General features: G+C 45.6%; 1 protein-coding gene across 4 annotated transcripts in view; it reads left to right on the forward strand.

The window, feature by feature from the left end:
• The first annotated feature begins 248 nt into the window (after positions 1–248).
• LOC142311110 (uncharacterized) overlaps positions 249–18,058 on the forward strand; it is a 43,114-nt gene continuing 25,304 nt past the window's right edge. The window contains exons 1-9 of one of the 4 annotated variants that reach the window (XM_075349224.1): positions 249–1,308; positions 13,538–13,691; positions 14,485–14,676; positions 14,758–14,881; positions 14,963–15,045; positions 15,139–15,244; positions 16,978–17,114; positions 17,196–17,387; positions 17,461–17,584. In XM_075349224.1, the coding sequence (XP_075205339.1) occupies positions 254–1,308; positions 13,538–13,691; positions 14,485–14,676; positions 14,758–14,881; positions 14,963–15,045; positions 15,139–15,244; positions 16,978–17,114; positions 17,196–17,387; positions 17,461–17,584 (2,167 nt within the window). In that variant the 5' untranslated portion in view covers positions 249–253. Of the gene's footprint in view, positions 1,309–3,066; positions 4,532–13,537; positions 13,692–14,484; positions 14,677–14,757; positions 14,882–14,962; positions 15,046–15,138; positions 15,245–16,977; positions 17,115–17,195; positions 17,388–17,460; positions 17,585–18,058 lie in introns of those variants that run through there. The other 3 variants (XM_075349226.1, XM_075349227.1, XM_075349225.1) reach the window with 3 other exon arrangements.

Consider the following 18,058-nt stretch of genomic DNA (forward strand, 5'->3'; position numbering starts at 1 on the left):
ATCACCTCTTATTGACAGGGTGATCGTAACAGCAAATAGGCATTCAATGTAGTTATAGATTTCCAAAAGGAATAGCAAAGCATACAGAAACTCCATGAACCTTTGTCATCATACAAATGTTTAATCAAAACATGCTAATAAAGTTGTGAAAAGGCAATCATTATATGGGTAAAGTAGGTCAGGAAAGTTTGCAGGTCCTAACACAAGATAATATGATGATTAATGTATTCACTTTCTTTTGACAGCTGAAAGCATGCCATCGTGTTTTGTCCATGGGTGTTGGTATCACTGGAAGAAAGATGATGATGTTATTCTTCATTCTTTTCCTCATGAAATTGAGCTAATTAAAAATTGGCTTCTCCACTTGATCCAGGATCTCGGAGACATAGATCAACTGGCTGAGAAAATCTCAAATTCAAAAAAAGGGTCTTACCGAATTTGCTCCAAACACTTTAGGCCAGAAGATTATGAAGTGAGAGGAAGTTCAAGATTACTTAAAAAAACTTCATTTCCCTCTATTTTTCCAAAAGCATTACCATCTTCTTGTATACGGAGGGGAAAAAGAAAGAAAAATCCTTTTGCCGACCTAAGTGCAAATGTCTTTAGTGAAGAAGACTTCACACTTGCCCAAAGGCTGATGTTAATGCCTGAAGACTCATTTTTCTCCATGGATGCGACCAAATTTTTATCCGAACATTCATACTCGTCTGTTCCTCGAGAAGGAACTTGTCCTTCCACTCAGACTGTTGGAACAAACACGGAATATTTCCCAGGTCAAAGACATAAAAATATCCAAACCTACCAGCTCATCCGTAGAAGTAGCAAAAGAACTCAAGTGTGCAGACCGCTTTCACAGCGCAGCTTTGGAATCCAGTGTACGATGGTGCCACTGCCACCCTTACAATGTTTTACAAGTTCTGGAAATAATACCAAGGAATGGCCAAGTCCACCTTCTGACCCAGTTTATATTCCAATCGAAGAGGAGGAGGAGGATGTGGAAGAAGAGGATGATATGGAGGAGGACAACATGGAAGACGATAGTAAAATGATATGTGTAGATGTTAGTCATGATCCAACAGACTTGAACAATTCTTGTATTTATGGAGCCATCACAGGGGCAAAGGACTATCTAAAAACAGATTTCTCAAAGTACCAAAAAGGGTCTTCTCTGTCAACACATGGCAATCACCAAGAATCTTATTTGCAGGTCAGTCAGCAGCTAGCTGAGAATCACCTGTGCTTGTTAACCCAGCAGCAGGGTGGTGGTAGGTGGGCATCATTACCGACTGCGGGAGCAGGGCTTTCCAGGTAGGTCATCCTATTATTGGTTACATTACACGCTGATATAATGTCCTTCACGTTTGAGCTGAATTGCACCTTGCTTTTTAGCATTTTTAGGACCATTTTTATATGGTTATTACAATTTTAACAAGTATTATCACCTATTCACTTAATTGGGGATTGCTTATCGCTGTGGAAATGATCACTAACATCCTTGCTGTGTGCTTTCTACCAAGCCAATAAAAAAACTCATGGGATGTTTTTATTCAGGTTTATTACTAAGCAACAGATCAGTGAGATACAGATGCAGTTATGGCAATCTTTTTACTTATGACTTTTTGACAGCTTTTTATTCCACTTTTTGTTTCAGTATGGTGAAAAATCTACATTCTAGCGGTTTTTTCATTTTTTATTTTTATATTTTTTTTTTTCTGTATGTGATGTGTAATGAGTAGCTGCTTGGACTCGCAGGCGCCAGGACGGCTGGTGAGCGGGGAAAGCAGTGCAAGTGTCTGCGGGTCAGTATGGCGAGTGTGCATGTAGACAAAAACACATGCGGCCAGCTCCAGTCAGAAGTGTGTGCGGCTGTGCCGATGATACCCGGCATGGCCTGCCTCTCTCTGAACATGAGCGTGCATGTACTTCGAAACAAATGCGCCCCGCTCCTGTCAGAAGAGTGTGCAGCTGTGCCGGTGATGCGATGTCAGACTCGTGCGAGTCCCTCACAAGTGTGGCTCCGGCCTAAAAGAAACCTAATGCGTTTGGTTTTTTTTAATAAATAATTTAAAAATAACGACGTGCGCCCCCCTTCTTAATTTTAATCCCCAGTTAAGATAAAGCCAGCTAGGGGTTGGTATTCTCAGCCCGCAGCCGCCCGGTATTGCCGCATGCATTAGATGTGTCAATCCCGGTGCTTTACCGGCTCTTCCCGAATTGCCCTGGTGCGCTGGCAATTGGGGTAATGAGGGGTTAACCGCGCACAGCTGCTACTAAACCTTAGGTTAGTGATGGCACAGGCGTCAGAGATACCTGCATCACTAACCTTTAAATAACAGTAAATAAATAAATACAAACACAGAGAAAAAGTCCTTTATATGGAATAAAATATAAAAACACACCCTCCTTCACCACTTTATTAACCCCAAACACCATGCAGGTTCGGCGTAATCTACACGAGGTCCGATAACGCATCCAACTCTGCTACATGTCACAGCGAGCAGCCATAGAGAATGACCGCCGGATGTGAGTGTAGCGATGAGCGATGACTGCAGGCAGATGCTGTCACAGGCTGGGGAAGCACGTCTGCCTGCAACCAATCACAGACGACAGGATGGTCGGTGGGTGGGAAAAGCACGGAAAGCTGTGTGTATGTATGCGATGAGCCTATTGAGCAGTACAGGAAGTGAATGCACGACCCAGATGCAGTTTGCCACCATCACATCAAATCGCAGCTAGTATTGTTTTCCTCAATTTTCCCCTTAATTATCCCAGTGCCGAATCTGGATCGTTCACTCGGAATCCCGTGCCCGTATCTGGCAATCGGGCATCTTTGAAACCGCGTGGATCCAGACTTTTACAGTCCGGATCCACTCAGCTCTAGTAATGAGACAGCCATAAAGCTCAGCTTGTTCCTTATGCAGCGGTACCAATAATGGTTTTGTTTCTGCTTAGTCTTGCTTTTACATATTAAATTCTTTGCAGCCTTTTTTTGTTGTTTTTTTTTTTTGTTTACATTTTTACAAATTTTATTGAACTTTCTTTTTTTTTATTCCCAGTAATTTTTGCTTTAATTGTTGGTCCAATGCATTGCAGTTCTTTTGTATTGCAGTGCATTAGACCTGTTAGTGTTACAGGTTAGTGTTAGGCTACTAGACCTTACTTATGAAGACAACCAAAGAACTTAAATATAAGGAGCCTATTAAATATAGCAACCAGCAAAAAAACAAAAACCTCTAAAAACAATAACTTTATTAGATCTATATTATTATTAAAAACAGAAGCACTACAAAAATAAAAGAAAATAAAAAACAAAAAGGGTCCAGAACGCCAAGTAGATAAGAGAAAGGAGTACTACAATAAAGACTATAATTAGTAGGGGACAGGGCCCTAACCCTGAAATACCCCTTGCTAACCGTAGAGGCGCCCCCCCGCCGGTAAGACTGTACCTAAATTACCCTAGTGTCAGACTATTCTGGTCCCACAGACCACCACCCCAAAGTTCAAATACAACCCAGCAAAGCCGGAGGTAAATGCACTGAGCACAAATGCACTCAATCCAGGGCCACCAAGGATTCGCAACAAACGTCCATCAATATATATCACTTAGGTGTTCTGGGAATAGATAAAGGGCTCCAGGGGAAGTTACCAACATAACAATAAAGAAAATAATACACCAACTCTACAAGACTGTGGCGTGCACCAATAATAGAAAAGATAAGTTATATAAAGAAAAACAACAGGATTAATGCCTGACTGTATCATACATAATGACACAGCCCAAAAGCTTATAGGCCATGCATTCACTTCTGGCATTCTTTTGGTGCTGGATCGCATATTGTTCCAGCGCCGTATTGAATTTAGTTCTGGTATTTATCTTGATGGTATTCGGCAGCTTGCCTCCTGGCACAGCATTGACATCTTCTCCTGTGATGTAACGAGGGAGGCTCCCACACTCCCTTACCAACATATTAAGTGGGTGCGCCTATTTTGAAACGCACGTAGTATTCCATTTTACTGCTGTAACACCGTTACCGGCGTGCTTGCACTGTCCTGACGCCTCTCCCAGCGGGGACGCCGGCACACTCACCCTCCCAACCGCTCAGTGGTGGCTTCTGCGTCCTCTATTCCTGTTGCCAGCTCCTAGGGCCTGTTCACACCGCACCTATGGCTGAGCGGCACTAGGTATTTAAGCATCCTCCCCCTATGGCAGATGCCTGGGCAACGTGGTCTAATCTTAGAGACGCGTTGCTTGTTGTTCAGGTCTCTTACCTGTGTGATGCTGCTTCTGTTGTATTGCTAACACGTATCTGTTCCTTAGTACCTGCCTTACCTGCTGCTGCACCTATCCGTACCAGCTGTATCTTCCGTACCTGCTGCTGCGTCTATCCATACCGGAAGTGCCTGCCGCATCAACCATTCTGGTTGCACCTGCCTTATCTGAGACTGTTAGTATCAACACCCCTGAGGCCTGCTGTCGTAGCACCGAGTCTGGCACCTTGCCCATCCTCACCATCGGAGGCGTAAATACCCGGTGTGCACCTTAGGCTAAGTTCACACATCAGTTTTTTTCCGTCAGGCAGAATCCGGCGTTTGTGTCCCGCAACGGATCCGGCAAAATTTGTGAAAAAACGGATGCGCCAGACCGTTTTTTTTCCGGACCCGGCATACCGGATCTGGCAAAAACCGGATCGGGTGCATCCATTTTTTCATCCGACACATCTGGTTTTCTGTTCGTTTTTTGCCGGATCTGTTTTTTTGGGGATTTCTTTTCATCGGCGGCGGCACTGGGCCCCCCCTGCCCGATATCATCAGTGGCGGCACTGGGCCCAACTGCCCGGTGTCATTGGCTGCGGCACTGGGCCCCCCTGCCCGGTGTTAATGGCGGCGGCACTGGGCCCCCCTGCCCGGTGTCATTGGCGGCGGCACTGGGCCCCCCTGCTCTGTGTCATCGGCGGCGGCACCGGGCCCCCTCCACCATCATCGCACACAGCAATGATGAAGCATAGAGTGGCGCTCCGGTGCAACTGCTGTGCTGAGAGCAAAGCGCGCAGGGCGGACTGCTGTCCGCAATGCAGTGTCAGCATCTTCTCACATTGCAGTGCGCGCAGCCGCGGTGATGACGAGCCCTGCTGTCAGGAGGTTAGATGAGATCATTACCTGCTGTGACTATCTCCTGTACTCCTGACGTCAGCGCTGTCACTGCCTTCTATGCCCGCCGCGTTCTCACATCACATCTCGCGGGCGGCCCGAGACTGTCACTAGCGATGATGTCCCGGGCTCCCGCAATTCTTCGCTGTGAACGGGTCGGACAGTGGAAGTCAGTGACAGCGCTGACGTCAGGAGTGCAGGAGATCGTCACAGCAGGTAATGATCTCATCTAACCTCCTGACAGCAGCGCTAGTCATCCCCTGCAGTGACCTGTTCTGACCTATTGATGTTGGCTCAGGTCACTGCACTGCTCTCCCAGCTAATGGGGAACATTCTGTTCTTCATTGACTGGGACAGTGACTATGGTATTGATCGTCATGGGACCCCCTTATTGGATTATGCCGGACCTGGATTTGATTCTTTTGAATAAATTGGTGAAAGAGGGAACGTTTTGGGGAGTGTTTTTTTCAAATAAAACTTTTTTGTTGTCTATTTTTTTTTAATTACTGACTGGGTTCGTGATGTCGGGTATCTGATAGACGCCATGACATCACTAACCCCAGGGCTTGATGCCAGGTGACATTACACATCTAGCATCAACTCCATATATTACCCCGTTTGCCACCACACGAGGGCAACAAGATGAGTTGGGGCGAAGCGCCAGGATTGGCACATCTAATGGATGCGCCACTTCTGGGGCGGCTGTGGCTTGCTATTTTTAGGCTGGGGAGTGTCCAATAACGGTGGACCTCCCTAGTCTGAGAATACCAGACCACAGCTGTCCGCTTTACCTTGGCTGGTGATCCAAATTGGGGGGACCCCATGTTTTTTTATTTTAAATTATTTATTTAATTTAAAATAACTGTGGGGTGCCCTCTGTTTTGGATTATCAGCCAAGGTGAAGCTGCCAGCTGTGGTTTGCAGGCTGCAGCCGTCTGCTTTACTTTAGCTGGCTACAAAAGATAGGGAACCCCACGTCGCTTTTTATTTTTTAATTTATTTTTTGGCTAAATACAATGCTAAGCACCCTTTAGTACCGCATGAAAGTCACTAAAGGGTGCCAGCTTAGAATATGCAGGGAGGTGGGACATTTATATATGTCTTTCTCATCCATCTATCTATCCCTCCATTCATTCATTCATCCATCAATACCTCTATCTCTCAGTCTCTATGTCTATCTATCCACCTCTATATCCACCCATCTTTCTAGCTGCTTCCATATTTTGCGGTCCGCAGAAAAAAACGGAAGGCACACGGATGCCACACGGATGCATCCATGAAAAAAAACGGACTGTTTTTTGCGGACCGCAAAGACGGAACGGTCATGTGAATGTAGCCTTATACACAGGGAGGCCTGGGGGTTCTGCATTATAGACATTATACACATTATAAATTATGTGCAATAATGAGAAATGACAGGATAAGTATTGGACACATGAAGAAAGAGAGGTGCAAAAAGCCATGAAAATTGTTTCCAATTCAGCGTAGTGTCAACTCATACCTGCCCAATCTGCACCCTGCTATGGGCAACAACGACAGGTTTTAGAACTAGGAGAAGACACATAGGGGTAATATATGTGAAACATACCGAATTACCGAAGGTAAGGCAATGTGGACATAGGGGAGAGTGGGGAGCCTGGAGATGGAGCTGGAGCTGGTGGGAAATGTAGTTTACACAGGTCACATTGGCAGCACTGAAGGACCGCCCAATTCGCACTGAGTAGTCATACAATTATGGGGGAGCTAGAGCCAGAAAAGAAGTAAGATGTAAGAAATTAGTCAGGGAGTATCTGACGGCAAGGCTGAGTCACTTTAGAGACATTTAAGGTACCGTCACACATAACGAGATCACTAGCGAGATCGCAGCTGTGTCACGGTTTCTGTGACGCAGTAGCAATCCCGTTAGCGATCTCGTTATGTGTGACACCAGCGATCAGGCCCCTGCTGTGAGATCTCTAGTCGTTGCCGAATGGTTCAGGCCATTTTCTTCAAAGGCGATGTCCTGCTGGGCAGGACACATTGCTGTGTTTGACACTGTGTGACAGGGTCACAGTGACTGCTGAGATCGTTATACAGTTTGCTACTGCGACCTGTATTGTTCCTGCATCTCTGGTAAGGGCTGACTGTGTGACATCTCACCAGCGACCTCCCAGCGACTTTACCTGCGATCCCGATCAGGTCGCATCGTTTTCGGGATCGCTGGTAAGTCGTTGTGTGTGACTAGGCCTTTACACTTCAGGATTTTGGTAAAATAATAGACCACTTTCACAGGACAACCCTTTTATCACCTATCCAAGGCTAGGTGATAACTTCTAGATTGCTGGGGCCCACACCAATCGGTAGAGCATGCTGGTTTTATGCCTGTTAGAATGCAGCCTCGATTCACATTCCCGACTGATGCACCATTCATTCTCTATAGCAGAGGTCCCCAACTCCAGTCCTCAAGGCCCACCAACAGTGCAGGTTTTTGGGATTTCCTTAGTATTGCACAGGTGTTAATGCAATTACCTGCCCAGGTGCTGGTTCCAACAGCAGTGCAATGCTAAGGAAATCCTGAAAACATGCACTGTTGGTGGGCCTTGAGGACTGGAGTTGGGGAACCCTGCTCTATAGAGCTGGTGGAGAATCCGAGTGGAGCACACGGCATTCCTATAGGGAGATAATAAAGAGGCAGTCTTGTATGCGCACTGTTGCTCCATTCTAACAGGTTTATAAGTGCCCCATTCCAACAATCGGTGCCGATACCAGCGGCCAGATCCTCATCACTACTAAGTTATCACCTGTATTCACTGGACAACCTCTTTAAGGCATAACAGTAAAGAAAATCTGTCTTTTTTTATATTTAATCTGGTAGCAGAATAATGTAGGGGGAGAGACCTTAATTCCAGTAATTTATTACTTACTGGGCCCTTATTTGTAGTTTCAGTTAAATCGGTGATAAATCAGCAGGAGATTATCACTAGAGGACTAATTGTATTGTGCCTTGTAGTCCTCCTGCTGTGTATAGCCCTGCTCCCACCTTTGATTAGCAGCTTTTTGCCAACATATGGCGTACACAGAAAGCTGCCAATCAGTGGTGTGGCCAGGGGTATACAGACCACAGCTTTTAGAGAACTGCTTGAACTGCAACAGAGAAAAGTGATTTTTATAAAAACTATGGCAGGCAACCTACTAAGTGTTACATCACTGGAATCGGGATCTCTGCCCATACTTTTCCTGCTTTAAGGCCCTGTGCGCACGCTGCTGATTATTCGCAGAATTCGCTGAAGGAATGCTGCAGAAAATGTTTACAACATTTCTCCAGTCCTTCTCCAGCAAAATATATGGGGATTAAAAAAAGCTGTGCGCACACTGCATTTTTTTTTTCTCCCTGCGGATTTCGCCGCGGAATTTCCACTGCGGAATTAATGTGCCCGTCACTTCTTTTCTGTAGCTCCCTGTGTTTTTGAGCCCTGGCAGATCAATCACCCGCTGACTCTGGGTCGGCGGAGGATTGATCCCCGGTATCTGGCCAGATGCTGCTCCCCATATAAAGTTTATGGGGAACACAATCTGACGCAAAGGGGTAGGAGCAAGTGCTTCATACTCACCGATGATCGGGCGGCTGTCACACTGCTCCCGCGACAGCTCTTTCATCTTCCAGAGCCACCGTTCATTAGGCTCATAACATATTCATGCCTTCCCAGCTCACCACTGGCTGTGATTGGTTGCAGGCAGACACGCCCCCACGCTGAGTGACAGCTGTCTCACTGCAACCAATCACAGCCACCAGTGAGTGGGTCTATAGCGTACAGTAAAATAAATAATTTAAAAAAATCGGCGTGCAGTCCCCCCAATTTTAATAACTAGCTAGGATAAAGCCTCACAGCTGGGGGCTGGTATTCTCAGGCTGGGGAGCCCGGAATTGCCGCATCCATTAGATGCGACAGTCCCGGGACTTTTCCCGGCTCATCCCGAAGTGCCCTGATACAGTGGCAATTGAGGTAATGAGTTAATGGCAGCAGCCCATAGCTGCCACTAAGTCCTAGTTTAGTGATGATAGGCGTCTATGAGACACCCCCTCATCACTAAACTGTAAGTAAAAGTAAATAAACACAAACGCCCCAAAAATCCTTTTATTTGAAATAAGACAAAAAAGCCCCCTCTTTTACCACTTTTTTAAACCCACCAATAACAGTCCTCCTGGTCCGACGTAATCCACACGAGATCCCACGACACTTCCAGCTCTGTTACATCTGACAATCACAGTGAGCGCCATAGACCATGACTGCTCCCTGTGAAGGTCAGGCCGCAAGTGAAGTGAGCCGCGCGGGATCAGCGGTGACTTCGCACATGTGCTTTGCAGTGACATGTGGAGGACTCCAGCTGTCACTGCACATCATCTGACTGACGTTACCGCTAATCTTATACTCACCTTCTCCAGCGAGGCTGCCTCTGGACGCTGGTCTCCTGCTTCCAGGCCGGCTCATGCATATGCAGTTATGCACTGCACAGCCAACCCCTAAGTAGCAGAGCGCCGGAGACAGCCGCGCGGGACACAGCATCACGGGAGACTTCAGCACCACGGACAGCAGGAGCGGGGACAAGTGAGCATCTCCCTGTGCTATCAAAATAACGCAGGGACAAACCGCGGTAAAACCGCATGCGCATTTCGGGTGCACTTTGCTGCGTTTTTTACCGCAGGTGCGGTAATCTTTCAGAGGGTGCGGAATTTTCTTAAGAAAATTCCATTGTTTAGTGCGCACAGGGCCTTAGATTGCAAAAACCTGGTAACAGATTTCCTATAACAGGTCGATTCCTTTGAACATTGTCAGTTGGCTTGTGTATACATCTGCTTTGCTGACATTGCCTGCTCTTAGATTGCTTGCCTTTCTGGAATATGTTCAAGCTCCTTCTAGAGATAATAATAATAATAATAATAATAATAATAATCTTTATTTCTATAGCGCCAACATATTCCGCAGCGCTTTACAATTCAGGAGGCTCATATACATATACATATCATATACATAAACATATACAAACAAGTAACAATTATAGAAGATACAATATTTAAAGGGAAAAATGGCAACCCTGCTCGTGAGAGCTTACAATCTACAATGAGGTGGGGAGAGGGGCAAGGTACAAGTGCTTATTTACAATGACAATCCAGCCATCTCATGGGGGATAGATAATGGCTTCCTGGACCAGTTGGCCAGAGCCTTGAGATGCATTTGGGTGCCATGGAGTTTGACGTGGGGTTATGTTCTGAGAAGTTGTAGAGGAATTAGGTGAAATTAGTTTGGCTAGGGAGTGTGATAGGCCGCCCTAAAAATATGTGTTTTTAGGGAGCGTCTGAAGCTGAGTAAGTTGTGATTTGTCCTAACTTCTTGGGGTAGAGCGTTCCAGAGGTTTGGTGCAGCTCGGAAGAAGTCTTGGATTCGGGAGTGGGAGGTTCGAATTAGTGTAGATGTTAGTCGAAAGTCATTTGCAGAGCATAGAGAACGGGTGGGTTGATAGACAGAGAGGAGGGTGGAGATGTAGGGGGTGCCGCACTGTGGAGAGCTTTGTGGGTGAGAACAAGCAGTTTGAATTGGATCCTGTGATATATGGGCAGCCAGTGCAATGACTGGCACAGAGCAGAGGCATCCGAGTAGCGGTTAGCCAGGTAGGTGACCCTGGCTGCTGCATTAAGGATGGACTGTAGAGGAGAGAGTCTAGTTAGGGGGAGACCAATTAATAGAGAGTTACAGTAGTCAAGGCGAGAGTGGATCAGGGCCACAGTGAGGGTTTTTGTTGTTTCCATTGTGAGAAAGGGGCGGATTCTAGAGATGTTCTTGAGGTGCAAGCGGCAGGAGCGGGCAAGAGATTGTATGTGGGAGGTGAAGGAGAGATCAGTGTCAAGTATAACACCCAGACAGCGAGCTTGCTGCCTAGGACTTATCGTTGTGCCACACACAGAGAGGGAGATGTCAGGTTTAGGAAGGTTGGAAGACGGGGGGAAAAGAAGTTCAGCTTGGAAAGGTTAAGTTTCAGATAGAGAGCAGACATGATGTTGCAAACTGCAATCAGGTAGTTACTAGTGTTCTGTAGTACAGCGGGGGTGAGCTCAGGGGATGAGGTGTATAGCTACCGTGTTTCCCCGATAGTAAGACACCCCCGATAGTAAGACGTAGTGGGGGTTTTGGGGGGGTCGGCTAATGTAAGACGTACCCCGAAAGTAAGACGTAGTAAAAATTTATTTATTTATTTATTTTCTTCTTTACAGTACAGTTACAGCGGCCGAGCGCTCAGCTGAGCGCCCTGACATGCCGGCGGCCGAGCACTCAGCTGAGAGCCCTGACATGCCGCCGGCATGTGACAGCTCTCAGCTGAACGCCCTGACTTGCCGGCGGCCGAGCGCTCAGCTGAGAACTGACACATGCCGGCGGCCGAGCGCTCAGCTGAGAGCTGACACATGCCGGCGGTCGGGCGCTCAGCTGAACGCTCGGCTACCGAGAAATGTTGAAATGTTGCAGTAATGTTGTCCGTGGTCCATCAGGACCATGGACAACATACAAAATCACGCAGCCTCAGTGCCCTCATGTGCAGCCGCTGGTGGTTAAGTTTCCTTAACTTGCGGTACACTTAGGGCGCAATCGCGGCAAGTCCCCATACGGTACATTGCATGGAGACTTGCTGCGATTGCTGTGGGATTTTTTCCAATATAAGACATACCCCGAAAGTAAGACATAGTGGCACTTTTGGGGGTAAAAAGAATGTAAGACACTGTCTTACTTTCGGGGAAACACAGTATGTGTCATCAGCATAAAGATGGTAAGTCACTATATTTCTATGTACTGGTTTATTTACCTAGCCAGCAAAAAACGTTTGAATAAATGAAAATGTGATTTTCAGAGAATGTAAATCTGGGTATACATAACTATATGGCTATGTGCGCACTTACCGGATTTTTCGCGGATTTTGCCGCGGATTTGCTGCATGTTTCGCTGCAGAAAATGTTCATAACATCTCTGCAGTGAATCACCAGCAAATCCTATGGAGAAAAAAAATCCTGTGCGCACTGGGCGGAATTTGACAGCTGCATGTTTTGCTGCGGGAATCCCGCAGCAAAAACAAGTGCATGTCACTTCTTTTCCGCACAGCGCTGCGGGATTTTACTCCATTGACTCAATGTTAATCAAGAAATCCCGCAGGGAATAACGCAGGCAGCAAATTCTGTGCGGTTCACTGCGTTTTCCTGCGTTATTCCCTGCGGTATTTCGCGGTTTACCTCCGGTAATGTGCATCACTTGCTTGCGGTTTTGCAGGGAAGTGATGTCATTACAGGAAGAGGAAGCCGTGCAGAGAGTAAACACACACAGATCACACACATACAGACATCACAGACACATAGATCACATAGACACAGACACACAGAACACACATAGAAAGAAAACGGAAATATAGAAAAAAAAGCACGTGGGCTCCGCTGCATATTTACCTTCCAGCCGAGGTAAGCACACAGCGGCGGCCCAGTATTCTCAGGCTGGGGAGGGAGAGGGGCAGGGATAATGTCCCCCGCCTCACTCCCCCTCCGGCAGCCGAGAATGTCAGCCGCAGCTGCCCCGGCACTGTCGCATGCAATATGCGACAATACCGGCGTGTCCTCGGCTCTTCTTGCCACCGTGTAGCAGTGGTGGCAAGGTAATACAAGGGGTTAATGGTGATGGGGGACCACCGCCATTAACCCCAGGCTTGATCATGGCAGCGTCTATGTGACAGCTGACATGATCAACCCGTAAGTAAAGTGAAAAAAAACACAGACACCGAAAAATCCTTTATTTTAAATAAAACAAACAAGCCTCGTTCACCATTTTATTAACCCCTCCCAAACAAAGCTCTGGCGTAATCCACCGCTCCGGCGTAATCCAGGTCCGACGTCCAGCGCTGCTTCCATCCAGCCGCGACTGTCACAGACACAGCGCTGAATGAAAGCAGCAGAGGTAATTACCGGTCATTTCCCACGGCCGGTAATGTGAACTCACTGCCGACCGTGGGAAATGCAGCGATCTGTCATCTATCTCTCTATCTATCTATCCCTCTGTCTATCTATCTATCCCTCTATCTATTCTTCTGTCTATCTACTCTCAGAATTAAATGACTTTTTTTTTTTTTTTTTTTTTCTTCAGTGTGCTTTATTGCATTGAATGCAATAAAGCACATCCCAACCCGCACGCGGCAAAACCGCGGCAATACCGCGAATAATACCGTGGTAAAACCGCAGCAAACCGCATGCGGTTTTCGGGTGCGGTTTCCCGCGGTTTTTTACCGCGGGTGCGGTAATCTTTGAGGGCATGCGGAATTTTCTCAAGAAAATTCCACTTCCCAGTGCGCACAGAGCCTAAAACTATGCAGGGTTTCTTTTCAGTACAGGATCTTCCCAGATGAAGCCTTTGCATGGACTACATCATAACACAACCACCTATTCATTGAATGACTCACTGACGGAAGAAAGATGGAGCAATGTTTCAAAGAGAACTTTAAGCCTCATCCTGGAGGTCATTTTCCTGCTGAGTGCGCAGGTGAGGCATTGTGGGAATTATTTCACATCCCTTGTCCTGTTAAATGGTTAGTCACAAGTTCTAAAATTGGCATAGTTAGCATGAAAATAAGCATGTTTGCCATTGACTTGCTTCTACTATCTGCAGTCATTCTCCTGCTCTAAGACCTTTTATCTTAGGTGGGAGTCACACTTACGAGAGACTCACATCGCATCACCTGGCACGGCCGGACGCTCTCTGGACAGCGTCTTAGCTGTATAGAAATGCATGCAGCCGACCCTCTCCTATCAGGAGAGTGTGCAGCCGCACCGGTTGATGCGATGCGAGTCTCTCACAAGTGTGACTCCGGACTTGCATATTGAACAGCTTGTTGCCAGGAGATTGTGACCAGAGTCTGGCGAAGTGTGCTCATTAGTTAAATTCTAGGTTTGTGGAGTTAACACATGAGATCCTAGATACTTCTCATTTTGATTTCTAGGCAGCAGTTAGACAGCTGCTCACATCCTTCCCCCTCCTTGTCAGCACCTGATCCAGAGCTGCTATCAGTCCTGCAAAATCACAATCCCTTGGGTCACCACTATCAGTTGTTTCCAGAGCAGTTCTCCTATTCATTGCACACTTGAGCTTGATTACGCTTCTTCACAGGCCCTGTTATAGTAACATGCAAATAGAATGTACACTCCAGAACAAGACCTCCTCCAGCAGCAAGGAGTGGATGTAGACACATGCTGGAAATAACACTTTAAGACCACAGAGATGAAGACCTCTGCAACTATATGCAGTAATATTACACAGGGTCTCTTTCCATATATAGGATTATACAATTGTGAATAAGTCATCTAGTGAGCATTTAACACCCAGAAATGGTCCATGGGTATCAGGGGGATATAGCGGTATCCTGAACTCCATCATACAGCCTCCGGCTTCCACATTGATACTTGAAACAAACAATGAGCAGAAGATCCTAGACCTCACCAACAAGATCATTGAGCTGCTGACTGGAGAGGTGAGCGCTGCTGGGAACGCAGGGATATTATGAAGTAATTCTGAGAGATATATGGATGGTGACTGTATCACTGTATGCCAGGTTCCTATAAGGTGTCAGGATGTCGCCGTCCATTTCTCCATGGAGGAGTGGGAATATATAGAAGGACACAAGGATCAGTACCAGAACGTCATGATGGGGAGTTATCAGCCTTTTACATTGCTGGGTGAGACTTTGATTGGACAGGAGAGAGCAATGTGGATGGACGTCTAGATGTATCCGATCTCATGGTCTTCTTTTTTAACAGATGAATCAAGAAGTTCAGCAAAAATATTTTCTGAACCTCAAAGATGTTCAGAGGAAAATCAAAATGTAATGCAGGATGAACAGGTAGATAATCCTCACCATGATAATCCTGACGATATACTAGAGTTGTTCATTATTTGTAGGAGTTGTTCATTATTTGTTGTTTATGTGAATCAGGGTAAAGAAGTCATTGTGGTTAAAGTTGAAAACATGGAGAACGAAGATCCTGTGATGGGAGATCAGCAATATAAAGATAAGGAAACGCCTGTTCCTTTCTATTCAGGTGAGCATATGTAAAGGAGCCCATATTGGTCTGCCACCAAACAATCTCTTACCTGACATCCTTCTACTGAACAGATTATTGTTCCTCGTTAGCATGTCCTCTCTGGGAGGTTTTAGACTCGCAATATCATGATGTAGTACCACGCTTTCATTCTCCTAGAAGCTTATTATGGCCTGGTCTACACAGTTGGAAGGACTTTTCATAAGTAAAGGAAGAGTAGAGTAATAGCAACTGATCAGGTTCCGTTTTTTTATTTCATTTGGAAAACAAACCAGCAATATAATTGGTTGCCATGAACAACTATTTCCCTTTTTTTCCACACCAGTTTTGATACTTATCCCATAGTGACTTTGTGTGCCTCTCTGCTAACCATCGTAACTATCCCAATCTGAGGTGTCCAATGTAGTATTAACAGAATTTGTATGTAATTTCAGGGCTGCGTGTTTTGTTTTTTTGTTCTATTAGTATGGCTTAAAGGGGTTGACCACTACTAGGAAAACCCCTTCTGATTCCACGTTTTCTCCAAGTAAAATAAAAAAGCCTATACTCCTCTCCCATACCGGTGCCATTCCAGCGGTGCCGCAGTTTGCGTTCCTGGGGCTTACGTGACATTGTGACGTAATACGAGCCCCACGTCCAATCAGCGGCAGCTTTTTTCTCCCCGCCTTCGGACTAAAGCAGCAATCAATAGGAAGTGAGAGCAGCTGCAGCGCTCACTTTCTGTTGATTAACTTGTTCAGTCAAAAGGTGGGAATACAGAAGCTGGCGCTGATTGGACACGGAGCTCGCGTTACGTCACAATGTCACGTAAGCCCCAGGAACGCGAACCAAGGCACCGGTACTGGAGGTGAGTATAGGCTTTTCTATTTTACCTCGGGGAAACATGGAATCAGAAGGGGTTGTCCAAGTAGTGGACAACTCCTCTAATTCTCTAGATGCCATCTAGAGATGTCTCTATCCACTACCCCAACACTTTCTCAGATTCTACATATGCACTCAGTTTTGTGTTTAGTCCTTTTTTCTAAATTTAGTAGCCAATATATTTTTTTAATATTAAGACCCTTCTCATCAGTCCAATGTTGTGGTAACAACCTCCTTCCGATATGGCGCATTTTTACTGTCCCACTTTTACCTGTATCATTAGTCTCTAGAGATCAGTGGTTACAAAATCCCGACCACCAACAGGCTATGTTTTCAGGATTTCCTTAACATTGAACAGATGGTGGAATCATTATCAAGCCATCACCTATGCAATACTAAGGGAATCCTGATCTCATGACCTGTTGAGGGGCCATGTGGACTGGAGTTTGGAAACCTAGCTTTACACCCACATTGTTAGAGAGAAACATTTGTCACACTTTTTAAAAATTAGGTTCATACTCCAGTATATGCAAAACGGAGCAAGGCCTCGGCTCTACTTGCATATTGCTTTCGATACGAGAGGATCAGATGCGATATGCTATTGACCCTCAGCTCCTGGCCTGCTGCGAGCTTGTACCGAGGGTTATGTGACTGTGATCCAATCTTGTGATCGGATCACAACTGCGGAGGAGAGGGAGAGGTTAATGTCTCGCCGTATATTGCATTGCACTCGGATGACATCCGTGTGCAGTGCCATGTTTCACATTGATAATCACAAGTGGAACCGAGGCCTTAATAATATAATTGAGAAGCTTTTGGAAAACATGATGCCCCCATGCACTTCTTAGTAGCTAGATTTATTAACCTTCCAGGTTCCAGTTCTTCATCTCATTTGACCTCTCTTCATAAATTAATCCAATTGCCTGACCCATCCAGAAAGCACAGAGATGAGATGACTAAGAAAATACTGAATCTCGCCTTGAACATTATCTACCTTCTAACTGGAGAGGTGAGGCATTTTTGGACATGACGGATGGGGTTATGGAGTTTTTTACATTTTTTACTTTTATCAGTGTCTCCTTATACACAGGATTACAGAGTGCTGAAGAAAACATCTGACCAGATTGTAACCCCCATCACCCATACCAGTATGTCCGGGGGATGCAGCAGAAACCAGGGTCCCATCACTATGAATCCTCCACAATCACTATTAAATGTGAAAGACACTGAACAAAAGATCCTTGAACATGCCAATAATATTGTGCATCTCCTATCAGGAGAGGTGAGCTATACTCAGGTGTTATACATGAGCAACAAAAAGATCTGTGGGTAGTGACTGAAGCATTGTGTCTCAGATTCCTATAAGGTGTCAGATCGGTATGGTCTATCTCACCATGAGAGAGTGGGAATACTTACAAGATTGCAAGGATCGTTACGAGGATGTCATGATGGAGACTCATCAGCCCTTTACATCAATGGGTAAGTGAATGCATTACCAACATAACCTGTCATCCGATCAGCACACGTAAACAAAATATTAACCTATTCACGACACAGCCAGTTTCCATTCTTTGTGTTTTTGTTTTATCCTCTCTACTTCCCAAAGCCATAACTTCTTTATTTTTCTGTCCACATAGACATTTTAGGGCTTGTTTTTTGCGGAACAAGTTGTACATTTGATTGGCACCATTCATTTTAGCACATAGTATACTAGAAAACAGTAAAAAAAAAAAAATCCAAGTGCGGTGAAATGGTGATTGAAAACACAATTCTGACATTTTTTGGAAACTTGTTTTTATGACGTACACTATGTGGTAAAAATGACCTGGCAATATGGTTCTCCTCATCAGTACGATTACGACAATACCAAACTTGTCCAGTTTTCTATTTTAGAGATGAAAAAATCTGATCTTTGTAAAAGAAAAAAGGAAATAAATGTTTTGGGGTTGTGGC

Source organism: Anomaloglossus baeobatrachus, chromosome 5 (genome assembly GCF_048569485.1).
Source record: "Anomaloglossus baeobatrachus isolate aAnoBae1 chromosome 5, aAnoBae1.hap1, whole genome shotgun sequence".
Taxonomy (NCBI): Eukaryota; Metazoa; Chordata; class Amphibia; order Anura; family Aromobatidae; genus Anomaloglossus; species Anomaloglossus baeobatrachus.